This window comes from Taeniopygia guttata, chromosome 18, assembly GCF_048771995.1.
Source record: "Taeniopygia guttata chromosome 18, bTaeGut7.mat, whole genome shotgun sequence".
Taxonomy (NCBI): domain Eukaryota; kingdom Metazoa; phylum Chordata; class Aves; order Passeriformes; family Estrildidae; genus Taeniopygia; species Taeniopygia guttata.
In genome coordinates, this window is record NC_133043.1 from 3,318,468 (window position 1) to 3,344,920 (window position 26,453).

General features: G+C 39.6%; 1 protein-coding gene across 3 annotated transcripts in view; it reads left to right on the top strand.

The window, feature by feature from the left end:
* The window catches only part of PRKCA (protein kinase C alpha), a 146,929-nt gene that overhangs the window by 67,303 nt on the left and 53,173 nt on the right, over nt 1-26,453 (top strand). For all 3 annotated transcript variants that reach the window (XM_030287463.4, XM_030287464.4, XM_030287465.4), the window contains exons 4-5: nt 24,706-24,817; nt 25,538-25,666. In XM_030287463.4, the coding sequence (XP_030143323.1) occupies nt 24,706-24,817; nt 25,538-25,666 (241 nt within the window). The remainder of the gene's footprint in view (nt 1-24,705; nt 24,818-25,537; nt 25,667-26,453) is intronic.

Consider the following 26,453-nt stretch of genomic DNA (forward strand, 5'->3'; position numbering starts at 1 on the left):
ACTGAGGATGAAAGAAATGTCTCAGTGTTGGGAACACCATTGTAATCTGTATCAAAGCACCTTCAGGTCTGTTTCTATGGCAACAGGAGCATCAGACCAGCAGAGAACGGACCAGAAAGGAGATTAAAGCCTCTACAAAAATAGCTGCTAGAAGTGTCTGCATGGCTTTGGCTACTTTTCTTTCTTTTTTTAGAAAAAAAAAAAAAAAAAAAAAAATAGCAAGAAAAAAAAAAGCCCAAACCTTGGATTTTTTTGAAAGCTGGTTATTTATTTAGGTCAGACCCTATTGGCAGTGAAGTACTGGTAGAATGTAGTAAATTATTAACTTCAGGGACATTAATTAAGGAGTTTATAAAAAAGAAAGTCTTAAAGTCTAAAATCTAAACTTAATAGAATCAGTATATTTTTTAAGTTATTTCTATGTAACTCTCTTGAAAAAAACATTTTCTGAATCTTAAGGTCTCCATTCTTTTTTATTAAAGTTATAATAAGATGAGAAATGATCCATCTTTAGTCTGCAAATAGCCTTTTCTCCTATCTACCTAATTGCCTTATTATCATTAACTGAGCACTTGGTGTCTAATTACAATGCTGGGAATTGTAAATCACAGACTGGGAGTCCATGGGGTCAATATTCTTCGTCTTTGTGTTACCAGGGATTGAGTAAAAATATGTGAAAAGGAAAAAAAGCTTTTTCCTCCATCTTTCAGATGGACTTTGGTCATTCCAGTGGCAAGAGTGGCCTGGAAAATCACAGGCAGGTGCAGTTTGAGAGTCTGATTTCTTGGAATGAAAAGCAAATTATGATTGATTGGACAGGGACTCCAGTGAGCAGCAGAGAATGGTTCCTTTTAGTGTGCATGTACAAGTAGAGATGTATAAAAATTCTGATTTACCCTGTCCAAAAATAGGATAAAAAGCAACCTGACTGCAGTGATGAGGTTTGAAGGAGTTGGGAACAGACTGGCATGAGAATATATAGAAAACCTATGTTAAATAGGCCATACATAAATACATGGAATGTTTGGGGAGAAGGTTCTTTGTTTCTTTGTCCCAGGTTTTATTCTAGAATACCTTTTCCTCCTAGAATCATTTAAAATCTGGGATTATCCAAACTTGTTGTTGCCTCCCTGCAAAAATTATTTACGTTTAATTAAAGATAATTTGAGTTCTGCAGTCTTACCATGCAGCAGGAAGAAGACCTGGACATTCCTTCTTGTAAATAGCTTTATGAAATTCTTTCTTAGTGAAAATCCACTTTTATTTTCTAAGGTATGTATTAGTACCTACAGACTGACCTACTTATGAGTAGAGATATTGGATTGTTAAATCTGAAGCCTGAAGTCCAATTCCTCAATGCATATCAATGGCATTCCCTTTTTTAAACTATATTAAAACTATATTAATTTTACTTCCCTTGAGAAAGAAAAATAAGAATTTCAGTAACCACAGGCTTTGATTTTTGTGGTTATTCTCAAATTTTTAGGGTTTTTTTTTTTTTTGGTCATGTTGATCTTGTTCTACCAAAATTAAGTTGTCAGTTTTGAAATTTAATGAAGTCAATACTCTGCTTTAAACCAAAGAGGATAGAAGTCAAAATACTTTGGTATTTAGACTTCAGGAGAAGCAGAACCAAAAAAGGGAGAAGAGAAGTAAAAAAACCCCAAACCCACTAGAAATAAAGCAGTCCTGTAACTTTTAGGAGAAATGTAAAAATCCCTCAGATTTCTGTTTAACATCTGCTACTTGTCTCTCCGTGTGCCAAGAGCATGATTGGACCATTCAGGAAAATAAAAAGAACTCTGCAATCAACAGACTTTGTTCAATATTCCTGCACAAAGGGGACTCTCCATAAATAATACCAAAGACTTTGGTCAGACACAAATGGGTTTATATTTAACATGTTTTATTTAGAAACCTGCCCACACAGAGGTAAAATTAAGAGAAATAGAAACACCCTTTTTTTTTTTTTTTTTTTAATTTGCTGGAGCTGCATTAGAGAGAGGGGTAGAAAATGTTCTATTCTCCCATTCCAGACTAATCCTTTGCTCTTCTGTGAGAAGGTGCAGCTGTTTACTGATCTTCCAAGCTCAAATCAAATCAAAGTGGTTCCCAGAGCTTTGTGCTTGGCAGCAGCAAAGCCCCAGGGTCAAACGAGGAGACAGCGCCAGCACAGACCCCAACCCCTGCAGGCTCCTCACGAGCAGTTCTGTATCTAAATCAAGTCACTTCAGTGACATAACAGTCCAGAAATGGCTCCTCTACTAAAAGTTTATTTTGAAGTAGTTCTAAAATAAATGAGGAAAAAAGCAGGGTTTTATTTTCCCTCGCTTCAGCCGTCCTTGCACTGAATTTCATTTTCCTGTCGCTCTGCTCCTGTCACAGCATCCCCTCCTCAGGTTCATCGCTGCTTGTTTTGCCAATACTCTCGGGATACACTCCAACAATTTGGGTTATTACTCACTGCAATAAAAGACCAATGCATCTTAATCAATGCAGCCTTCCAAAAATTAAACGTTTCCTGAAGTTGGGGTCCTAAAGGATCACATTAAAACTCGAGTTCCTCCTTCATAACCAGCAGATTTTTTTTTTGCCTTCTGAGAACGTCATGCATGAAGGTATCTGGAATATGAGATTTATTTTTTTCATTAAGGCCTTTTGGCAAAATGTGCCCTACTATAAAGGGGATGTGGAATTCCTCATCCATGCACACGCAGGCATGTGCACACAGATATTGTTCATTTTCCATGCTCATTAGTGTTTGTGTTCCCCAGCAGAGCTGCAAGGAGGCACTTGATGCTTTTGAAAATTAGGTTAATAAATCAACACCTGATGTGGGAGTTTCTGAGGGTGTTCTGTGCTGTTCAAAATACAAGATATTTACTATTTGCACTGGATTTTTGTTATGCAGTTGTGAGTCTACTTGTGCAGAAATGTCATCTATCTAAAAGTATTTATGGCATATATTTATTTTGAAAACACTGCAGTTCCACAAATACCTGGATGGAAAAAACCTTCAGTACTGAAAGTTATGTGCCTTGGCATTCCAGTTTTAAGAAATCACTTGTTTGTCAAGGGAAAGCTCAGTAAAAATGAGAACTGCTCTTAACTGCAGTTCAAATTCTGAGATTTGCAGAATGTTCAGAATGCAAGGTACTGCTTTGGAAGTCTGGAGAGTGAAGAGAAATTCAGAGAAAGGTCTGGGAAGCAGTGGGTTTCCAAGCATTTCTAACATTAGTACAAAATTTGCATCTGAGTCAGTGGGAGTCTTTGGTGCTTAATGAACTGTGCTTGATTTACAAACTTGGTATTTAAACAGTTTCTTTAACGCAGAAGTAAAGAGTGTGTGAGATTTACAACTGCAAGAAAAGCTAAAAAGATGCCAAATAAACTGTGCTGCATCTATTCCGCTCTGAGCCCTCAGGAAAACGTTGATTATACAAAAGTGTTCAGAGCATTTCCTACAAAATCCCAGGCAGGAAGAGCTCTGGCTTTGGTGGTGATGGCACCAACTGCTGGAGAAATGATAGGAAGTGATGCCTATAAAACCAGATAAAAAATTTATAGTTCATTTAGTAGGAAATGGAATTGGAGATGCTGTCGTGGGTTTTGGGTGTCCTCCCGCAGTCCTTGGGATTTAGGAGACTCAAAGGAGCACAGCAAGGAGAAATTTCTTCTGCAGGTGCAGAACTGGGGTCTCTGTTCCTGCAGTCAGCACCATCATCCAGGCATTTGCTGCAGTTTATTTAAGTAAATGTGCCCATCATCCCCATCTTTTTTGCCTGAAATAGGGAGCTCAGTGTCACCCCATCTTTTTTTTATAAGCTTTGCAGCTTTTGTATATGTTTTATTCATTGTGTTCAAAAAGAGGTGGAGTTGTAAATAAGCCAGTGGCAGGAAACTGTTGGTTCAAAAAGCTTCCTGAAATAATAATTTTAAAAATCAGACTAGGGAAAACAGCTTTTAACTGGATTTCTCCAGTCTTACCAGCCTTGTTCAAAATCATCTGAGTATAGCCAGTTTTTAAAAGACTGTTAATGTTATTCTGGCTTAAAAGATGATAACTTAGAAGTGAAGTTTGTCAATAAAGGAAGAAAACAAATAGGTAATAATCGAAAAAACATAGGGAAAAAAAGAATTATGTTCTTGCTAATGATAGTCCATAATTAGATCTCTTTAATGGATGGGTAGAGTAATCTATTTAATTGTAACTATAGTTTGTGATAGATTACTGTGCCTTATTGTATTATGTCCCTGTAATGAAAGAACCAGCATTACTTTTGTAGTAAATAAATGTTTCTCGGAATGTATTTTTAAATTTTCTCAATTTACTCATCATTTATGTAGGGCCTTGTGAAGTTTTTCCTTATTCTTTTTAATGGGACTAATCTTTTGATCTTTTGATAGAAATTGCCCCAGTTTCTCAGTTAGGCAGCAAAGGTTTTTGCCTTATATATTTTCAAGTATATGCTGCTATTTAGTGACTTATCCTTCACTGGCAAGTTGAAATGTTCTTTATCTACAGCCTAATTAAACTAAACCATATACCATCTGTGTCTAGTTCAATTAAAACAAATTGGACAGATTGACCTCCTTAATACTCTTCAAAGCATTTTATTAGTCTGCAGAGTCTCTTCAAGATAACTTGTTACCTCTTGAGACAATACTTACTGTCTGCTTGAAAAAAACTGGGGAAAAAAATGCCACTCTACATGAAAACGAAAAAGAAATGTTCATCTTTTCATTTAAAGCCAAAGAAAAGAGTAAAACCCTTGTGGAAGTACATCAGGTGGAAAGGAGCAGTTCTAGCAGTCCGAGCAGTCTTTGACACCCTCCTTTGATGGGCATTTCATCACAGCTTTTATTCTCTTTTAGGTCTTTGCTGTGGGGTTTTCCTGGTTTATTTGTTTGTGTGTTTGTTTTCAGAGCTCTTTGGGCAGGTGAGGGTGAAAGGACCAATTTTCCACAAGGAATAACAAAACTGCCCTTACTACAGGCAGAATATTTTACTTGGCCAACAGAAATGTTCCTTTTGTGTCTTGACTTGACAGATGCTCCATACGATGCTTAAAAGAGGGAGATATGAAAATCCTGACATATTTCAGTATTCCCTCTGTAACTTTTCTAATGATAAGCAATAGTGTTGAATTATTCCAGTACATCTGTGCTTTAGGTGGTGTCCTAAGTTTTATTCCTACCTAAGGGATTTCTGGGCATGTCCTCTTGATAAACAGCAGAAGATAAAACCAGCAAAGTGTGGGGACTGCTGATGGCTTTTAAAGTTATGACCTGCCTTCATTGACTGTGGTGGTCACATATAATAGTTCTTTTCTTCTCTGGGTAAAATGAAATAGGATTTTTGATTCTTCTATTGTGAATCAAGGCATTTCACTTCAGTGGATGTTGGTACTTCTAGTTCATTTCAGTGTTTGTTCCCTCTATTTAAGTCAGTTTTTAACAGAATCATTTTTAATTGTTTGTTTCTCCTGACTCTGCCCTCATCCTGAATGACTGCTCAGGGATTTCTCTTCAATACAAATCCCCTGTTTACCCTCCTCTGGCCATGCAGATGGTGTTTCATTTCTTGCTGGGAATAGTCTCTGCAGAAGATGCTGCCAGAAGTTTTGAGCAGTTGACCACCTTTCCCTCAGATGGTAAAATCGTTTTGTTTGGCAAATCATTTAAATGTAATGGCCTTCAGAGCTCCTTTGCAGCTCTCCTTGGAGGAGTGAGAACTGGTGAACACCGCAACGGGCTCAGGTCTTGTCAACAGCAATGAATTTCCTGAGATTCTGATATTTCTATTATTCATAGTTCGTCCAGGAGAGTGAGTTAAAAATGAAAAAGAGGGTAAAATTAGTTTTAAATAACTCTTCATCAAACTTCAAGAACTATCAGTCTTAAGCAAACATTTCTTTAATAACATGGTTGACACTAAAGCACTTTGTGCCTTGTGCTGCTTTACTGAGTTGGGTTTTCCTTTGGGATATTCACTGCCCTGACCTTGCATAAACTTGCTGCTTCCAGAATATCCTTTGTGGTCATATCCTGAGATGCTGAGACTGTGCAATAATATTCCATAATTTTCTTTAAAACTAATTTTCATGATCTTTTAAAAGAAATTGAATTATTCTGGGGAAAAAAAACAGAAAAAGAAAAAAATCTTTTTGTTTGTGACACAGAACAGCAGAGAAGACAAGCAGTAATCTTTGCTGACTATTTGGGTGATTCAGTGAAGGCTGACTGAGCATCTGTTAAGCAATTTGAAGTTGGAGACAGCTACAAAATTCGTCATCCTGCAATAAAGAGGGACATTTAATTCCATTGTAAATATGTAAGATGTAAATTTACTAAAGCTCCTTGTTACTGTAAATTGAATTTGAATTCATTAAGAACTTTGAAACAATCATCAAGTCAGTAATGAATCATTAACAAATGCAAAAAGCAGGCTTTCAATATTAGCCCAGGTTTTGTTGAGGCTTTGCCTCTCATTTCTTGTTTTTGGGCTGATTTTGGGAGGAAACTTCCTATGTCATGTCAGGGGACTCAGTGCATCCTCCAGGTTGGACTTTTCCTCTTAAGCCATGTCAGAGCAGTGATTCCATCTGCTGCTTTGTTCTCCTGTTGTTTCCCCAGGAGTCAAAGCTGTGTTTGGGTTTGTGCTGAGCATCCCTGAGCAGCCCCAGCGAGGAGGGCTCAGCCTGACACCCCAAACTCCCCAGGCAGCACAGCCCTGCAGGGGAAGGACCTTTACACACTGGGCTTCTCCAAACTGGTAATTAGACACAGAGGAAATGATTCCTGCCTGTATCCCACAGGAATCTGGAGAGAATTCCCACTGCCCTGCCTGAAATGGGTTCTGCAGCCCCTGTTCTGCAGAGCTCTCTGTGCCTTCACAGAGCGCTGTGAAAATAAAAGGTCTTTGCTTCTCAGCCTCAGGAAATGTTTATGGGGATTACATTTTCCAGTTGGAGATTTGGAGATTAAGGTTTCTGGTGTCTGACATGATCTCAGTTGGTTGGAGCCAAAAATACCAAGGTTATGTTTGATCCATGTTTGGGCTGTTCCCTTTGGAGTTGGACTCGACGATCCTTGTGGGCCCCTTCCACCTCAGAACATTTTGTGATTCTCTAATCAAGAAGAAACCCAACCCCTTCCTTAACAAGGGCTCCATTTGGGTTATTGCAGTGAGATATTTCAGGCACTTATTTCAAGGCCATGTGAGAAGACTTTGAAATATTCTGTATCTTTGAAAGACACAGAATATTTAAAATGAGTGTTCTAGGAGGTCCTGAATTCTCCAGGGACAGATTAATAACTTCAAGCTAAAATGTTGCAGAATTAAAAAAAAAAAAAAATCCAATAAGTTTTTTGTCTCCTTAAAATAACCCAGCTGTGAAACTGGAAGTATGTGGTACTAAGTGTTCTTTGTTCAGAGTTTAAAAATAATTCAAAACCCCAGGGATCTGGAAGCAGATGTCTGCTTCAGGAATCATAAGGCCCCAAAACTGGGAGTATCTCCTTGTAGGCATACTGATTACAGAGTCGTGTGGCATCCACCAATTCACTGGAAAAGTTTCTTTTTCCACTGGCTAAAACTTAATTTTCAGAGATCAGGGGTGCGGTGGTGGTTTTTAAAATTCATTCTGAATTTGTTCCAGTTTGATGCAGCATCCTCAGATATATCATAGAATGGTTTGGGTTGGAAAGGAGATACATATGTATTTATGTATTTATGTATTTATAGAAGTAATCCAGTCCCTATAAGATGGTGCAAAGAGAATCTGTTCTTCCCTACCACTCACTGTGACATCTCCAAATTCCTGCTTCAGTTTTATTGTCTCAAATTTCTGTTCCTTGTTCCTTTGCCATATTTCCCCCCAAACAATCCTGTCACATTCAGTGACTCTGTACAGAGATGTCTCTCTCTGAGTGAAGGAGTTTTGTTTCAAATCAATATTGCCATTTAACCCTGCATTTCCAAATAAATCACCATTTTATTGGATTGACTACTTACTCTAAACTCTCCATTTCATGATGCTGTGGGCACGATAAGTAAACTGGTAACATGTCAGCACAAATATATATTTTATCAAGGAGCATTATAGGAAACTTCAGGTTAAGGATTTTTGTTTCTTTTTCATTAACACCAGACTGATTAATACGTACCTGTAGAGGTTTTCATCCACAGCTTTTGTCATTTTTAATTTGTTAACCTGCAGTTTATGTAAAGACAGTTCTCTACAGAGGAGGTTTTAAACATATACTCTTACTTCACAAACATTCAGCATTCATATTTTGGGCTTTATTTCAGTATATGTATTCAACATTTTTTTATTTAACAGGGAAATCTTTGATTTTAAAAAGTATTTATGTGGTTTACTGTGTCTGATTGGACATGAGAACATTTTTCTGTTGGGTTTAATATACTTGCTTAGCACAGTCTTGGGGCAGGCAGAAAAACTGCTTAATTGTGTTATGTTAATTATGTTCTGTGTGTTTGTTGGGAACCACTGCTTTTGCAAGAAGTGGGTTGCTTATTCTCTACAAAATCAAAGCCTGACTCAGTGATAACCTGTTTGCTAAACTGAGGCCTCTCAACCATGGCATATTAAAAATTAAGTCCCACAAGGCTGCGTATTTGAAGAGACACTTGAGCATATCTGTGCTGATTGTGAGTGTTGGGGCTGAATCCTACTAAAGCCAGACTAAAAAATGAAATTGTTCCCTCAGTCAGAAGGCTGAGCTGCATCAGGAGCAGAAGTCAGACACAAGTGGTGAATGTATTGACAGAGGAGCTGTAGTTAGAGGAAAAATGACCAGCCAAGTGCTCGGAAAAAGTCACTTGTACAGTTTTAAGTCTGTATTTTATTAACCTCTCTCACCACCCATGGATCACCAGCAGACAGTGGGGCCCAGCCAAAGCCCTGCTGGAGATGAAGTGCAGTAATTGAACCATGTCATATATAATAGGGAAAAAGAAATGCAGAGATGTGGGACTTCAAATTAATATCTCTCCACCAAGAGAACTGCTTCAGTTTTATTTATGGAGCACTTGGGAATTGTTCTTTTTGCAGGGTGAGACTTCAGGTGTTTTTTCTTTCTTATCTATAATGCAGTGTCATACAAAAAATAATAAGGAAGAGAAAATCTGACTCACAGCATCTGTATCTATCTGTGCAATAAGTGGCTCAGTGGTGGCTGTTGTACAGATAAATGTCATATTTGATCAAACCTGTTGTAATTCTTTCTCTTAGTCTTAGGTATGGACTGGTTTGCTGGTAGGGCATTGTCAGTCGCATAATGTCAAATCTCTGGAAAATAGTTCAGTGCCTTCCAAATGGAATTATTTTGTTATTGATTAAACAACAAAGGTGGGAGACCTTTATTTTGCATTTTTTTTAAATTTATTTTTGAGGGTCTAGAACTGCAAAATCTTAAAACAGAAAACCCTAGCTATGCAGGTACAGCTTCTGCTCTGGGAATCTGATGTGGCATGTCAGAAACCAGGTTTGCTGTGACCTTTGAGGCTGCCCAGATCACTCTGTGGGGAAGATTTCCACCATGTCTGGCATTGACTAATAAGTTAACTGGATTGTGCTGAACTGCCTGGTGTTGTTTTCTGTTGGACAATTTATTTTACTGGTTGACAGGCTCAAAATTTACTCTTTTTCTGAAGAACTTATTGAAAAAAATGTTGTTGCTGTGGTAATAAAACATGTCTAAATGCTTTACTAGAGCTTTACAGATAGTTCATATAATTCAGAGATGAGAAGATGCCTGCCTGTTCTGGGAAAATTCTGTAGTTCTTTGAGTTGCTTCCCCATTAATAACAATTATTAAAAAAATAATAAAAATAATAATCCAGCAGAGAGCTGTGTTTATACTTCATGTATTTAAACTTCGATTAAGCTCTGGTAACAGCTTTTCTCTTGATGTTGTGTTCCTGCTGCAGAGTAGCCTCATTTGTTTTGCCTGACAGGAAATATGTAAAAAAATAAAAATAATAGCACAAGACCATGCTCTGCCACACTTAAAGTAGCCGTGGGAGTTGAAGGGAATGAGACTTGATAAATTAATGATGCTGAGTGCTGAAGGCAAATGGGAAAGTGATGAATGGAAGGAGAGAGGTGCCAGTCGCTGATCCTGTCATTGACAAGCCAGGCACAAAGGCAGTGGCAGAAACTGGGCAAGGGGAGAGGACAGTGAATGAACTTAAAGCAAATTGATGAATTTAGGACCAAAAGTAACAGTGGTTCATAAAGGCACATTTGTTTTAACCATTTTTAAAACCATGTTTATCTTAGGGGAGATAATACCATTTTCTAAATACTTAACAATGTCATTACTTTTTATATGTTGTAACCATGTTTCATTTTACTCCAAATTTAATTTGACTTTTCTAACTGATATTTTTTATGAAACTACCTTTTTGTTTCATCTTGAACTGATGTTATTAATGAGCTACAATTTTTTTTTTCCCCTTAAATAATGCATTTTTATAGATTTCTGTGCTAGATGCAGTCAGCCATGATCAGCTGTGGGATTTTTTGTGGTTTAGACTTTTGTCAACTTGCTCACAATAACCCAGGGCAGGTTGTTTAATGTTAAGTCAAATGTTGCAATGCTGGAGGAGAATCTTAAGGCACAGCAATAATAATTGGCAGAGGTGCAGAAAAAGCCTGTCTAGGCTGAGAATTGGCTTTGATTTGGCTGTGATTGCATGTCAGAGTAAGTTCACATCAAGGTGGGTCAGATTTGCCTCGCCCCAAACGCACCCTGAGATGGGGATTGCTGCTGCTCTGCATGGCAGCAGAAATGCTGAATTAGTGGGGGTTGGTGGTGGTGTTTCTGGTACCAGAGAAATTAATTTCCTTGTGATGAAGGGCTGTTGGAGATTCTCAGATAACTTCAGAGGATCTCCAGGGCATGGCCTTTCCTTCCTCAGCGACTCGTTTGCAGAAAATGCTCGAGCAGCTCGTTCTCAGCAGCTCCAGCCCAGCAGTGCAGAATAATCCTCATCTGTGGGGCACAATCCCTGTTTGTGGAATGGATGATTTGTGCCTCGTGGCTGAGCTGAGGTTTGCCCTTCCATAGCTCATGTCCCACATTATTTGCCTGGAATTAATCCCAAGGGTGGGAGGTGCAAAGTCAGTGACCACTTTTGGCTTCAAAAATGTGTCAAATTCCAAAGGCACCTGCAAAGGCTGAGTGTGCTGGAGCACAGAAGTGCTTTGTCATTGTCTCTGCCACTGTTCCAAGGCACTAAAGCTGGCCATAAATCTCAGAAAAAGGCAATGGAGAGAGCACTAACAAAAATCTAAACAGCATTAACGCTTAGGTATGATCTTGAGTGAACAGGAATATCCAAAATGTGGGAAAGAGGTTGAGATGTTGATTTTATCAGAATAAAAAAAAAAAAAAAAAAAAAGGCTATCTTTGTACCAGGTATTGTTTTATGTTTGCACAAGCACCATGAATTTGATGGAGATGCCCTGAAGCTGACTGGAAATGCAGCAGTCACACGAGGCTTAGTCCCAGACCTTTGTGTCTTCTGTCCTCTCCACTTGCTGAAGTTTATGGATTTCCCCTGTCCCCTCCGATCAGAGACACCTCAGGCACTCCTACACCAGAGGAACTGCAGTACATTTCAAAACCTCAGATCCCTGTGCAGCACAGGGAATAAAATGCAGTAAAACACTGTATCTGCTTGATGCAGCACATCTTTGGTTTGTTTCAACAGATGAAGCTTTTTGTGCAAACTTAAAACCCATCAATTAATTCATTTTTATAAAAACCAAAGGCCCAGCGAGGAGCAATGAACAGATTTTTTTCCTGAGTATTAAATTCTCAATATAAGCTGTAACAGAAGGATTTATATTAGTATTAAGCTTTGTCATGCTAATTGCATTGTGTTGCCATCTAATAATTTAGATTATGCACATTGTAAAAGTATTATCTGAAACCATTTGTTGTTTCTGAAATGTGAAAGTTCATCTGGAGGACACACATTACTGTTTCCTTGGGTTTGCCTCATGTAATGGTGAGGACACCTTTTCTGGGATTAAGTGAATTTTCTTAAGGTCCCCTAAAATTGTAATTTCTGGCTGCTAATTCATTACTATTTGCTTTACATTTAAGTTTTTCTGTCTTGTACATATAGTGCTGTTAGTCGTGGAAGCATTTTTCTCCCAGGGTTTTTAATTTAGTTTAATCTCCAACTAAAAAACCACCTCCAGCTGCTTCTTGATTGGCTGTGGAAGTCCAGATTGTTGCCAAAGTGGCCACCTCAGAAGGAAGGACGGACACCTGACTGCCACCAGTGATGTCCCTGTGCTCCTACAGGCCCAGCACCTGACCACTGTTAGCAAAACTGGTTTCAAAAGTGTTTTCTTTGCTCCTCATGTCAGTTTTCTACATGTTTATCATAGCAGATTTTTCTTTCAGCAGGATTAATATTATGCAATTCCATTTGTACCTGGGATTATTTTAATAAGTGTTTTTGATGCAGCCTTACAAAGGCTTACTGGCAGTGCCATAAAAAGCCTCTGTTAATCTGTAGATTGGTATTACAGAGTTTCTTTTCTTCTTCTTTTAAAAAATTACATTACTTGCAGATGAGGAATAATGCCCTTACTCCGTGCAAGCAGTTTTCCTGGATGCCTGCTGTAATCCCGATAAACATTTCTCTGGAATACTTTTTATGAATAAGATCTTTCCAATTTTTTTATTTCCTCCATGGCAGAATCAGAGCTCCCAGCTAAAGGCTGAATCTAAGTGATAAATGATGCAACCAGCAGACAAGTGTCCAACCTCATGTTGGCAAATTAATTACAGTTGTCATTACAGTTGTCATTACAGGGACTCCCAGTCCATGTTTGGTGACTGAATTTTGTGGAATGAGGATGGAGCCAAAATGAGACAACTTTTCCCCTTTGTAAAGAGAACAAAACAAAGCTATTTATTTATTAAATTAACGCTTTTTATGTATTTTTCACCCTTCTTTTGGTTTTTTTGGTCTGTTGCTCATGCATATATGTTTTCTGTAGAAAACAGACCTGATAGTACTCAAGAGGATGAACTTTAGCAATGATGGATGACAGGCACAGCAGCACTGAGGACACCATAAATTTACACTGACTGGGAGCTCTCAGGCAAAGGAGGAGGAGGAAAGAAGAATATCTGCTAAAGAGTCTTACTTGACCTGAAAAATCAAGAACTGTTACAGTCAGTGTCACAGACAAGGATTCCTGGAGAGTTTGGCTGTGGTTTTTTAGTTTATGTTCCAAATAACAAGGAAAATGAAATATTTATAAAGATTCATGTTGCCCTAGTGTAGGTGAACACTGCAGTGTTTTCTGCAGAGAGATTTTCATCATCAGAGACTCCTCTGAGGGATGTTCTTATCCACAAAGTGATTTCTGAGAAATAAAAAGTAGGAATCCAAACTTGCCTTCCCTTTGTTGGGAGCACTGTGCCAGAAAACATTTCTGGGCAGGCTTTCTTCCAAACCAGAGCCTTCAGTGTAATCTGGGAAACTCCTTTACCATCAACAGCCTTGAGAAAAACACTCTCATTAAAGAAGGAGAAGGAAAAGTGCTTATTACTGAAATTTGTGTCCATGGATTGGCTTCGGGATGGGCACACTCGAAATAGCTGGGGGAGGAACTTGCCATGTTACTAATTGGTTTGGTGAAGGCTTTCTAGATTTCCTTTTTTTTTCCCTGTGAAGAGGGCAGAGTTAATTGCCAGACATTAAATATTTATAGATTTCATTATAATTCATTGCTAAATGCTGTAAGGACTTTTCCTGACACTGTGAAGCAGTTCAGGCTCATCCAGCCTTGGGAGCAACACGGCGATGGCAGCCCTGAGGAAATCCTTCTTCCAGGGCTCCCAGCACTCCTCTGATGTGATTAAACAGTCCTTATTGTGTTCAGATTTTTGATTAGAAATCCTCAAAAAGGTCAAATTTGACTCAAAGAACAGATTTGTGTCAATTCTTATTTTTAATCTGAGTGTGCCCTCAACTGTGGTCTCAGTGAAACACTTTTCTCCCTGGGAGTGGCATCGAATTTTGGGTTTAAAGCACAAACAGAGCTGCCAAATGTTGGTGGATCAGGAGCCTGTGCTGAAAGCCTGTCCTTCTTTCAGGGGTTTTACTGTGCATCATTAACTTTTTTTTTTTCCAGTTTCAATATGAATTTCTGTATTTTTAATTAGCTAATAAATAGCAACTGCTACATTGGCATGGAAAAATGTTATGGGCCGGACAGCTTGGCTGAGATCTCTGCCATTGTAAGGTCAGGGTCTGAGTGCTAAAGCATGTCAGAGCATCTTGCACATTCACTCTTCGCTGCCTATTTATGTTTTATACAGAGGAGTAGGAGTAGTGACTTTTTACAAATAGAAATACTGACTTCCCTATAGAAAAGATCCCAAATGTTCTATAAATACTAAAAAATCTGATGTCTACATTCCTTGGTCTGCAAAATTTAATGTGCTTGAGTTACTTTTCTGAAGAAGGGTTATTTAGACATATGGAAAAACATCTGTTCCATGCAGAAATAAATAGTGTTTGAGTGGTTATACAATGTAAAAGACCATCCAAGGACTCTGTGCCTGAGCATCTCCCATGGTGTGATCATGGCTATGATTTATTGAGAGCAATGTTTCTCACACTGAGCTGTACATTTGGAGATAAACATATTTGAATCAAATCCTTCAATCATTGATGGGATTTGTAGGTAGAGATCTCCCATGGAATTTTTGTCTCCAGAGGACAAAATTCTGCCTGTGTGGTGAAATGTCTGCCTGGTTTATAGGTGGTAACATTCATACCCCTGAAAACACAGAGCTGAGATGCAGAACAGAAAGAGACATGGGGGTTTAAATTATGCATATTTTACCCTCCCTCCTGCCTTTATTTTGGTGCTTAACCAATGTATAAAATATCAGGCGAGAAAATGAATTATTCAGTGAGTAACTTTGAAGGCAATTTGCTAGAGTGTTGCAGATTCATGTCTGTCTAATAAAGTTTGTCAAATGGAAAGCAGCAGGCCACCCCACAGGTTCGTGTGTGAGGGAGCTGTTGAGTTGTGAAATTCTAACTGATTCTGAACCAAAAATTTCTCAGACTTTTCAAAAATCACTGTTTCTGGTTTGCTTTTTTTTTTTTTTTTTTTGCTCAGTTCAGCACTGTTTTGCCATTGTACCGGAATAAACAGATGGGTCATTTTGTAAAGGGGAGGAAAATTTTAAAATGTATTTATTAGCTTGTGTGTGACTGACAGGGATGTGGTATCTGCTGAAACATCAATGCAGGATTCCAATGGAGCGTGTCCAGAAAAATAACAATGCATGTGCCAGTTCTTAACTGGAAATAGAGGTAAAGGAGAGATGCAGATCTCTGGGGAGTGTCTCACAGGAGGTTCCCTGATTCTGTGTGATTCCCTGGGACAGACCAACTTCTCTGTGGATTTCCTTCTCAGTGCACAGGGAACACCCTCCTGCAGCACTCAGTTCCCACAGACAAATCCCTACAGCAGTTAGTGGGGTTAGCTTCAGCTTTTGCAGCACATGTTGGTGTGTGTATGGATGCTGCATGTTCCTGTTTGGTAGCAATGCATCCAGACATAAAAATGTTTTCCCTTGGAGATCTGCTGGAGTGTGCAGCTGCTGCTGTGGGAGGTGGGAAGAAGAGGAGTGATGTAAATAGGTGGGTAAGGGTTTAGTGAGAACAAGTAAGGTGTGCCTTTATAAATTGTTGGGTTCTTCACCATTTTAGAGGGGAAAACAGAGGAGGAGTGGGAAATGTGAACCAGTTATTATTCAGGGCCTTGCATATTGAATCAGCTCAGAGGCAGAGGCAGCAGCTCAGCGAGCTGCATTCCCTATCTGCGCCCACAGCGCCGCTCCCGCTGTGCTCTGGGGGCTTTTTGGCAAATCATTTCAGGATTCTGGGCTCAAATCTGTCACTTAATAGTTGTAAAAACCTTCATTCAAACCACATTAGAGAGTAGTAGCTGAAGGCAGGTTTGGCTTTACAAATAAAAGCTGGAGTTCCTTTTGGTGTCAGGAGGTTTGGGGTCACAAAGACTCTGAAGCTTTCATTTGCCAGCAGGGAACTTCATTTAGAGCTGGGATTGCTTCCTGAAGGGTGGCTGGGGCCAGTTCCATTTGCCCTGAATTCTTGGATCAATGTTCATACAATTCCCTGTAGGAACAGCGTTCCAGCTCCTGCACATGTTGAGTTGTTTGACCTGATGCCTCTGCCCTCAGGGTCACCACTTTGGCAGGGAAATGGGGCATTCCAGGTGATTTTGGTTTTCAGCCTTTACCTCCTTTCATTTTCTGTTTAAGAGAACAAGAGATGGACAATATGAGCTCTGGCTGAGGATAATGAGGAAAAACAAAGTTGTATCATCTCTATCATGAGCAAGTTGGCCAGTAATGAAATATTTAAGAAATGACGGGAAGGTCTTGTACTCAAATATACTGAAATATTTAAGAAGTGATGAGAAATTATTGTACAGAAATGTTAATGTGGAATAATTCTCATGCAACCTGATGTCACACAAACAAGTCCTTTATCACTGCACCCAACCCCATTGCAGATCCATTGGAAAGCATAGAAACTCCACTGTAATTTGGAATATTGGACAATTCACCATATTGTACCTATGGAGAAATAGCAATACTCTTCTATACAGCAGGAATTTTTTAAAATTACTTCTTGCTTCTGATCAGTTTAACTTGTATTTTTGTAATATGTATTCAAGGTGGAAAGGGTGCTCTGTGTTGAAAAGTGTACCTATTTGACAAATTCATTAACACATTACAAAACTATAAAGCCAGTAAATGAGGAGGTTTAAGCAAGACATAGACAGACTGTTTCTGGCTTTCTAGTGCTCCTTTTCAATCCAGATCCCTGGATTTCATCTTTATTGAAATGATTTCTACGCAGTAACACGGTGGTGAGTTGTATCTGAAACAAACTCTCTCTCCCTTTCTCCTAGTCCTGAATCATTTTCTAACAGGATCTTTTGTTTGTGCACTTTCTGTAATTATACTGCAGTTTCTTCATTAAAAAGAATGAGAAAAAATAACCAGTAAACACCAAGTCCCTTCTGGATTTATGTGTCTTTCTAGTAATTAGGAAATTACAAATCCCTGGGAGTAGAGTCATGTAGATCTTCCTTCTCCCTTTGCCAACCCAAACAGTTCTATTCTATACAAGAAGAACACGAAGCAATCAAAATCAGTTTATTCAATGGCCACCTGTTTCTTTTAATTAAAAATAATAATTTACTGTGAATTCCAGGAGGGGACTGAAATTTGCCTTTCAATCATTTTGAACTGTGTTCACGTTGTGCTCTTCTATACAATTACAGAGAAGAGACAGTGGATTGAAAAATTTCAATTTTCTTTAAAGACAGTTTTTTTTTCTATTTGTGTACTTTCTTAATTCTCTTTAGAGTAGTAAAGAATAAAAGTGGTCTTATTAACACAATGGGAAAAGATATTTTTGTTGTCATTTTTGGCTGGGGTGTCATTTATAATCATAAAAGACTTTTCTTCTACAGCACTTGAGAATCATTCTTCATTTCTGAATGTCATCCCAACCTTGAGGCCAGGGAGGAATGGCTGGATTTTGAACTTGCTGTGCTGCAGCTGCATTTAGGTGCTGGTGCAGGTCTGGCAGAGGCACAGCAGGGTTTGCAAAGGCTAAATCATCTGTATTTTTGGTATTTTTGCTTAGTCTTTATTTCCCTACCCCACCAGCATGTTACACTGTTACTGTAGAGTTGAATACAACTTTATTTATGCCCTGAACACCTCCCAGTATGTTCAGGTTTCCCATCCTGCAGGTGTCAATGGATGGAATGAATGAATGAATTCTTTCTCCAAGTTATTCCTTTGAGTCACTCCAAACTTCACATTCTGCCTGGAGGTAGATTCCTGGAAAGAGCCTGGGTGTCATTCCTCACCAAGCAGGAAAGCACACTCATGCCATTCCTGTCCTCCTCCGCTGCAGGAAGGAGCTCTCGGTGTGTCAGCCTGGGGAAGATTTATTTGGGTGCTTGGCAGGTGGATTTGGAGCTCTGAAGTGTCTTTCAGCTGGGGAGGAGCAACCCCATGAACCAAACCCTGCTGATTTGCCCCACTCTGAGCCCAGTTTGGGCTCAGGACTCTCAGAGATCCCAGCCAGCCTCAGCCCTTTTGAGATATTTTTGATTTTGAGGCAATAGAAATCTGATTTTTAAGTCTGATCTTTTATTTCACTTTTCTGAAAGCAATAAAAGTTTCCTGCGCCGCAGCTCTGAGAGGGAAAATATCAAAAAAGATTTAAGCATTTTTACATTTTATATTAAAAATTTATATGATCTAAATCCTTCCCAAGAGTCTCAGATTCTCTTTGCTCCCAGTCTCACTCAGCCAGGGAAGAACTAAGCTGGTGACCAGTTAAACAAGGACTTTTTCCTCTTTCTTGCTCCTGAGCTCTGATGACAGAAACCATATTTTAAGCCCTGGAAGTTATTTCCAATAGATACATCTGGCTCCTTGGCTCTTGCAGCTTCAAAGCTGAAGCTGTTTTCTTAAATAAGGATGCAGAGCAAATCACCAATCAATATTTTTGTTTTCTCAGTGAAAAAAATAAATAGCAAACAGAGGAGAGTATCTCAGACAGGTGTGGTATCTGAGCAGGATCCTGGATATTGTAGTCACTGCTTGGAAGGTGTTCAGAAAATCTGGAGACCTTCGGAGCTGAGAGGGAAATTTGCCTGAGGACAGCGTGGGCTGAATGTAGGATTTGGCTCTGTGCAGAGCAAACCACACTCAAATATATTCTCAAGTATGTTTTATTAACTTGGTATTCGCTGGGGGAAGTTGAAGCTCTTTTAAGGGAAATATATGCAGTACAAATTGCAGTGGTTTCATAGTCCTGCTGCAGCAGATCCACACTTCTGAAGAATTTTGGAGGGGGGACAAAGAAAGATGTAGGATTCAGTGGTGCTGTCACAGCAGGGAATGGTTAAAGGCTGTGTTTTAACGTGGGGAAAACACCTGCCAGTCCTTGTGGGCTTTTCCCTTGGTAAAGAGGAACAGTGACCTCCTATCTCTTGTAACCATTTCTAAGCTATTTTGCATATCTGGAATATATTGTCACCGCTGTTTTCAGTAGAAACACAAATATGCCACAATTTGTGCTACTGACATTCAGGAATTACTTTTTTCTTTTGTCTAAATGAAGTAGTTTGAAAATGTTAAGCTTTTTTTTCCTGTACACCTTTTAAATTAGCAACTACATATATATATGAAAGTTTGACTGGGGATGAAGAATAATCTTGTGGTTCTGTTATGGAAATGCAATATGGAAAATTTGGTACATTTGCATTTCTTTACACAAAATTGTTCTTTGTTGTAGTAGGCCCTGATACAACCTGAGGACCTCAAAACTCATCTGCAGAACTCCTTTAAGGTTTTTTGTAATGAATAATATAATTCTCAATTGCTCCAAAAATGTTTTTACGCTTGCAATTTTGCATTTTCTGCTTCTTCATGATCACAAAAATAGCTCTTGAGGTAAGGAAAAAAAAATCCTTTCACCAACCATAGGCAATTTTTAATAAGTTAATCTTATCTCCTGCCTAACACCTTGTTAACATTCATGTGTTGGCATTATGACTTGAAAGGGCCCTTTTTCCTCACACCTTAATCACCAGCCCAGGCTCTGGCACTGACAGGTCACAGAATGGATTGGGTTGGAAGGGACCTTAAAGCGCATCCCGTTCTACCCTGTGCCATGGGCAGGGACACTTCCACTGTCCCAGCTGCTCCCAGCCCTGTCCAGCCTGGCCTTGGGCACTGCCAGGGATCCAGGGGCAGCCACAGCTGCTCTGGGCACCTGTACCAGGGTGTGCCCACCCTCACAACCAGGAATTCCTTCCCAATCTCCCATCCATCCCTGCCCTCTGGCAGTGGGAGCCATTCCCTGTGTCCTGTCCCTCTCCAGCTCTCCCGGAGCCCCTTTAGCCCCTGGAAGGGCACTGAGCTTTCCCTGGATCCTTCTCCTGCCCAGGTGAGCCCCCCCAGCTCTGCCAGTCTGGCTCCAGAGGGGCTCCAGCCCCGGGACCATCCCGGAGCCTCCTCGGGCCCTGCAGCAGCTCCAGTGCTCGCTGTGCTGGGCAGGGCTGGGGCAGCGCTGCAGGTGGGGCTCACCTGGGGCAGGGGCAGAGCCCCCCGCTGCCCCGCCGGGCTCAGAGCCCAGGGCAGGGGGGGTCCCTGGCCCTGCTGGCACAGTTGTTGGCACAGCCAAGCTGCATCCCGTGAAAAGAACTCCCAAGTAATAAAGAATCAGATGTGAAACCTCCACTGATGCACCATCCTGCAAAGTGGGGTTTGTATGTTTTAAAATGAAAGTGTGGTGATTTAATGCCTGCAGAATTATAGCAGGTTCAGTGTTGCTATCAGGGGGAATAAAATTCTGATCAAAAGGGAGCTTTTAGGAAGAATTCTGAGCTGTAATGCTCCTGAGCTGTTTTGTGCTGTGTTAAGGCACAGTGTGACATGTGCTGCTGGTTAACCATGCGCTTTCAATTATTGCACACCCCCGCCTCAGAGCCACAGAACTGATGGAATGGTTCCTCACAGGGGGGTGCTTTCCATTGCGGTTCAATAAAGGAAATGGGCTCATTTGTGCTAAACAAAGGAAGAAGGCAGGAATGGTGGCAGGGGGGCAGGATGTACCTCAGAGGCAGTAGATAGATGGAAAAATGAGTGGGGTTTGGGGAGATGCCTCTGTGTTCTTCTGCTTCCCTCTGCTGGAGTGTGGCAGGATTCCTGGCTGAACCCCTCTGAGCTGTCTGGGCCAGTAGTTTCTGCAAACCCATTATTTATTTTGTTTCTGCTCCACTTTTGGGTTTTTTCAGTCGTTCCACCTGGTGCCAGCCCTCTCCTGGTGGATCCCTCCCTCTGGGGCTGCTCCTCTCCGTAATCACATCTCAGCTTTGATGGATAATATTCTGATTTTTGCAGAGCTGTGTGGGGTGTAGATGCCTGGTTCATCTTTATAGGGGTGCTACACCCATGTGTGTCATTGCTGACTCTGAAATCCTAGTTTGTTAGAAAGCATACAAACACAGAGCTAAATTTTTGTCAATTCAAAGATTTTTCAAAGAAAAACAACAAAATGTCTGTGATGTCAATTGCCCAGAAATTTTTATCCCATTTAATTACACTCTAATGCATTAAGTTGTACTTACAAAAATGGAGGACTGGAGAATTCACTTTTTAGCAGGAAAATAACACGAATTTTAATAGAGCACATCATCCATCACTGCTGAACAAGTACTTCCCCATTGCTTTCCCAATGCCACTTTCCCCACTCAGAACTTTGATGGATTTTGGAAACAGAAGTAGGTTTTCCCTTTAGAGTTTCACAATTAATCTATGCCAAGTTTAATGCAAAGTTCAATTCTCTTGCAAATAGCAGCCATTATTTGGCAGTTCATCTGTCAGATCCTGGCTTGGCTCCCTGTGTTTACTACAAAATGGGGCTGCCAGCTATGTTTTGGGAATTATTAAAAGTTTACATTGAGGAAAAAGGGATTTTTGAAGAAAATTTACAGGAGCTAAGGACAACATGATTTCCTCTATGATGCACATAAATTCATTAATGCATATTTAACACTGGGAAGTATGAACCTCTATTAACAACTGATAAAATAATTTATTTTAATAGAAGTAATTGCAGCTGGCAATGTAGTAATTATTATTAATTATTATTAATATGATTGCTTGGAATTAAAATGTGAGGTATAGATTCAAGGGTAGTTCTTAGTGCATGAGGAATCCTTGTAAATATGGGAATAAGATGAAAAATTTTGTCATCTGTGATGGATGGATAGTGATCTCTGGGCTTTCTCTAGATGGTCTTGGACTTGATTCCTAAATAAGAAAACATGGAATTGAAGCAGAAAATTGGATAAAACACTGATGAAGATTGCATTCTCTTATGTGGCAGGCTTTAAATGTTTTTGAGGACATTCTATTAAAGGGATCTTAAGAGAGAGATTTCCTATGAAAATTCCAGTTCAGGAGTAGTTTTGGTACTATTTTCCATTGTCCTCTTCTTGTTATGAAGGACTGTGTGTGTGCATATAAAATAATAGCTAATAATAGTCAGAACATATTTTCTTCTCCTTACAAAATCTAATCCATATCAAAATTGTTGATTTGAAAGGCCCCACAGCATAGAAAACTAAGATTCAATATAGAAAGAAAACACTGATTCAAATTATATACATTGAGTCCTACAGGGCTCAAAACCCAACTCAAACTCCGAAAGTTTGATCCAGCTTGATTTATTTATTTATTTATGTGGCTGGGTTTTGTTGTTTTCTAAGAATGCTTTTCCTGGGATTTTGTAGCCATGCAGAGCTTTGCAGTCAGGCATGAGCCCTCACTTCTGTTGGTTCTCAGTGGGTGCAGAACATTGTCCTTACATGTCACAACATTTGTAAGCCACACACACCCCTGCTTAACTCAATTCCAGGCACATTCCATTGTTTGGAATGAAATTATTTGGCAGTGTTCTATAATTTCAGTCTAATACACAGGTTTGCTGTATTTAGTAGACATTGACTGTAATAATTTCCTCCCCCGCTATACCATTACTTTATACTCATAAATAGCACTTGTGCCAGACATCAAACACAACTTTAAAACTCTGCTTATTCTTAGGAGCTGTGGCTTTTGTCCTTCTTAGCCACAGACGTCTTACCAGAGTCATGTTTAAGTGTAGATATTTATAAGGCAACAAGTCCCCTTCTGTTATCTAAACAAAAGAATTTAGGGAAGAATTAACTTCCCAACTGCGGTTTAAATTGTTTGGAAGGCACAGAGTCACTGAGCCACCAGAGAACCCTTCTGCACAGCCACGTTCCCATGACCCTGAGCCACCAGGCCCGTGGCTGTGCCTTTAATAAATAATGAAACAGATGTTCTCTGGAGCCCTGGCTGTCACTCCATTTAGGTTTGCTGTGTTTACAAAATAAATACAGTTGGTAGCAGTTTGCATTTCGCATCTCAAGCTGTACAGTGAGCAGAAGTATTGAAAAAGTTTTGATTTGAATTTGTGATGTAAAGTCTTTACTTGGTATCCTGGGTGCTCTATTCCTTCCATACAGTGAAAAGTAGTGGTTATAGATTCACTGCAAAACTCGCAATCAATACCAAAATGAATCCACGTGAAGAACGCTACCAAAACACTGAAAGCCTTCACAAAGGGTAATATGGCAAAATAGTAAAATTTGAAGGCAAAATTTTGACTTCTCATAGTCCTATTTTTGTGAGAATTACTAATCAAAGCTTCCAATTTCTTCAGAAAGCACTTATATTAGAGAGGTCTTTTCATTTTGAGGAAAGAGTCAGCAGGTTTTCCCTTTTGAGTAACATGCTGAGCTCCCCTTTTAATTTTTTTTTGAAAGCTTTGATAGGCAGGTAGTTTTTAAAAATCAGTATACTTATAAGACAATTTAACAGTTCTTACCCAATACAAAGGTATCATACAAAATGTAGACAGAAGGGAAACATTTTAATGTCTCACTTTGCAGCTGTGTTTTCATTGAGGGTGTTTTAGACCTGGCATTTCATAATTTCCAAGGTCTTTCTGAAAAGACTGTTAGCAAGGATGGATTTCAAACCCCAGTGTGGTTTTTAATGAAGTGTTCCTGCTCTCCCCAGTTCCTGACCTAGGCTGTGCAGGGATGGTTCTGACTAAAGTGCAGCTGGGGCAGGGAGGGGTCATAAAGGATTTGAGGATAAAGAGGGTGTGCCCAGGACAGGGCCATCACCATGTTTGTTTTGGCAGTGCACATCTGGATCTCTGCAATGGGCCTGGCATGGATGAACATATGGAAGATGTGGTTTCTTCCTCTGAAATAAATGTTCTTGGTTTTCCAGGGGGGACCCTTAGTCCTGCAGAAACAGCAGATGTCTTTGGATGTGTTGAGTGTTTAAGTGATTTGGGTGTATTCCCTTTCACTGGGCCTAAATTAGGAAACATTTCCAAGCTGTTGGCAGCCTTAAAATGTCCTCACTTTTAAGTGTCTCTGCTCAAAAATCAGATGGGTACAGCAATCTCTGTAAAATATTTACCATATGCCACGTTAGAATTCATTCCCTTTCATTCACAACAGTAGAGATTATAAAGTTGCAGCTTTTCAAGATGATCCCATCTGTAAAATCCTGATTTTACAGTCGTTGGAATGTATTCCAGATTAGCCCATGAGCAGTTTATTCCCAGTTCTCCTGCTGTATTTTGTGCCACATTTCAGAACAGTGACAGTAACATTCTGTAATTAGTCTGTGAGTCTTCAGCCACAGGCTGAACACTGCCATTAAACTTTATGTATGTGAGCAGTCAGTAAATGAATTTTAGTGTCCATAAATCATGGGAACAAGCCTGAGCTGATGCATTTTTTTCTTACAGCACCATAAAAAGGAGAATTAGGAATTGAGGGCAACGTGCCTGTGCCAATGCAGGTACCGCTGCAAGGCTGTGAACAAGCTACACACTAAAACTTGTTTTCCTGCAGCATAATTTGCAAAGCTGGAAAGCTTTTGGTATTTGAAGTAATAAATTAAAGGTGTGTCAATTGATCTTTCAGGACTTAGAATCTGTGTTTTTTTTGCCTGCAGGATCCCAGGAGCAAGCACAAGTTCAAGATCCACACCTATGGGAGCCCCACCTTCTGTGACCATTGTGGGTCGCTGCTCTACGGGCTCCTGCACCAGGGGATGAAATGTGACAGTGAGTGAAGTTTTCCTTCTGCGGCCAGAAGGCTGTTCTAGAAAGGAAGTGGAAGCCCTGGATAACAGCTTCTTACTTCGTTTCTCTGGAAAATACAATTTCAAATGTCAGCTATTTATAGTCTTGGTATATTTCAAGTGGATATTTCAGTACTATAATAACTTAGTAATTAAAATCACCTCTTCTGCTGAGAACATGGTGTACTCAGTTGGATGTGGCTGAAGAGCCTTTGTCATGGCAATTTTGAGAAAGCCTCTCTTTGGACTGTCTGGGTGAATATACTCTCAAAGACTGGAATTTCAATTCAGTTTTTAGTCAAGGTCTGGTATTTTCCTTGTTTTTAATTTGTCTTGGAAGACTCCCACTATCAAAACCCAATAATCAATTAAACCGGCCTCCCTTCATTGCTGACGTGAATGCTCTGTTTTCTTAATCATATTCCCAGCAAGTCTTTATTCCATTTTCACTTTTCCCCCCATTGCACTTCATTAATGATATGTTTCGCTTTCTAGAGTAGATTATTCTATGTTCTGTTGTATTAACTCTCTACAGAAAGTATTGCAAGATGGAAACCAGCCGTGGCATTTGGTTGAAAACCAGGCAGCTGTAATCTGAAAGTCTTGCCAATAATTAAGCATTTAGTCTTAATTTTGACTTTTATTAGATTTTCACTAAATTTTTAGCTTCTCATGGGTGTCTGAACCATTTTTATGTCCACAGCCTGTGATATGAATGTCCACAAGCAATGTGTGATAAACGTCCCAAGCCTCTGTGGCATGGACCACACAGAGAAGAGAGGAAGGATTTATCTGAAAGCTGAAGTCACTGGTGACAAACTGGAAGTTACAGGTAAACAGCTCATTTTGGAGTGTTTCAGGTTTTACAAAAGTGTGATACACACTGTGAGTTTGTGTACCTTGGTCAGATCTTTGTGCATAAAAGCTGCTGATGGAGAATTTTCTTCCAGAAGGGTGAAGATTTCATACAACATGGCTTTGGATCAAGAAACTCTATGAAGTTGTGTTCATAAAAATAAGAAGAAAAAAGGAAATATGTAGTAACAGCTTTAAAAACTTGGAAATATTAGTTAGAAGATCATTGTATTGTCAGTTTTCCTTGTCAGAAGCAGCCCAGCAGGATGAGTTGCTGTTCAGGAAGTTACCCATCATTTTTAGAGCATGAGAGATGCACCAAGCCTTCTTCAGCTGAGGAGTTGTTTCCTGTATTTGAGAGTATTGAATAAACAAAGGCAACTGGGATTCAATCCCAAATACTACTCCCAGTGAGTTTTAAAATTAAAAGAGATAGTTCTCACATTCTATAAGTTTAAGGTTACCAAGATCAGGAGGAGGCAGAGACAGAAATAAAGAAAAAGGAAAGGAAAGGAAAGGAAAGGAAAGGAAAGGAAAGGAAAGGAAAGGAAAGGAAAGGAAAGGAAAGGAAAGGAAAGGAAAGGAAAGGAAAGGAAAGGAAAGGAAAGGAAAGGAAAGGAAAGGAAAGGAAAGGAAAGGAAAGGAAAGGAAAGGAAAGGAAAGGAAAGGAAAGGAAAGGAAAGGAAAGGAAAGGAAAGGAAAGGAAAGGAAAGGAAAGGAAAGGAAAGGAAAGGAAAGGAAAGGAAAGGAAAGGAAAGGAAAGG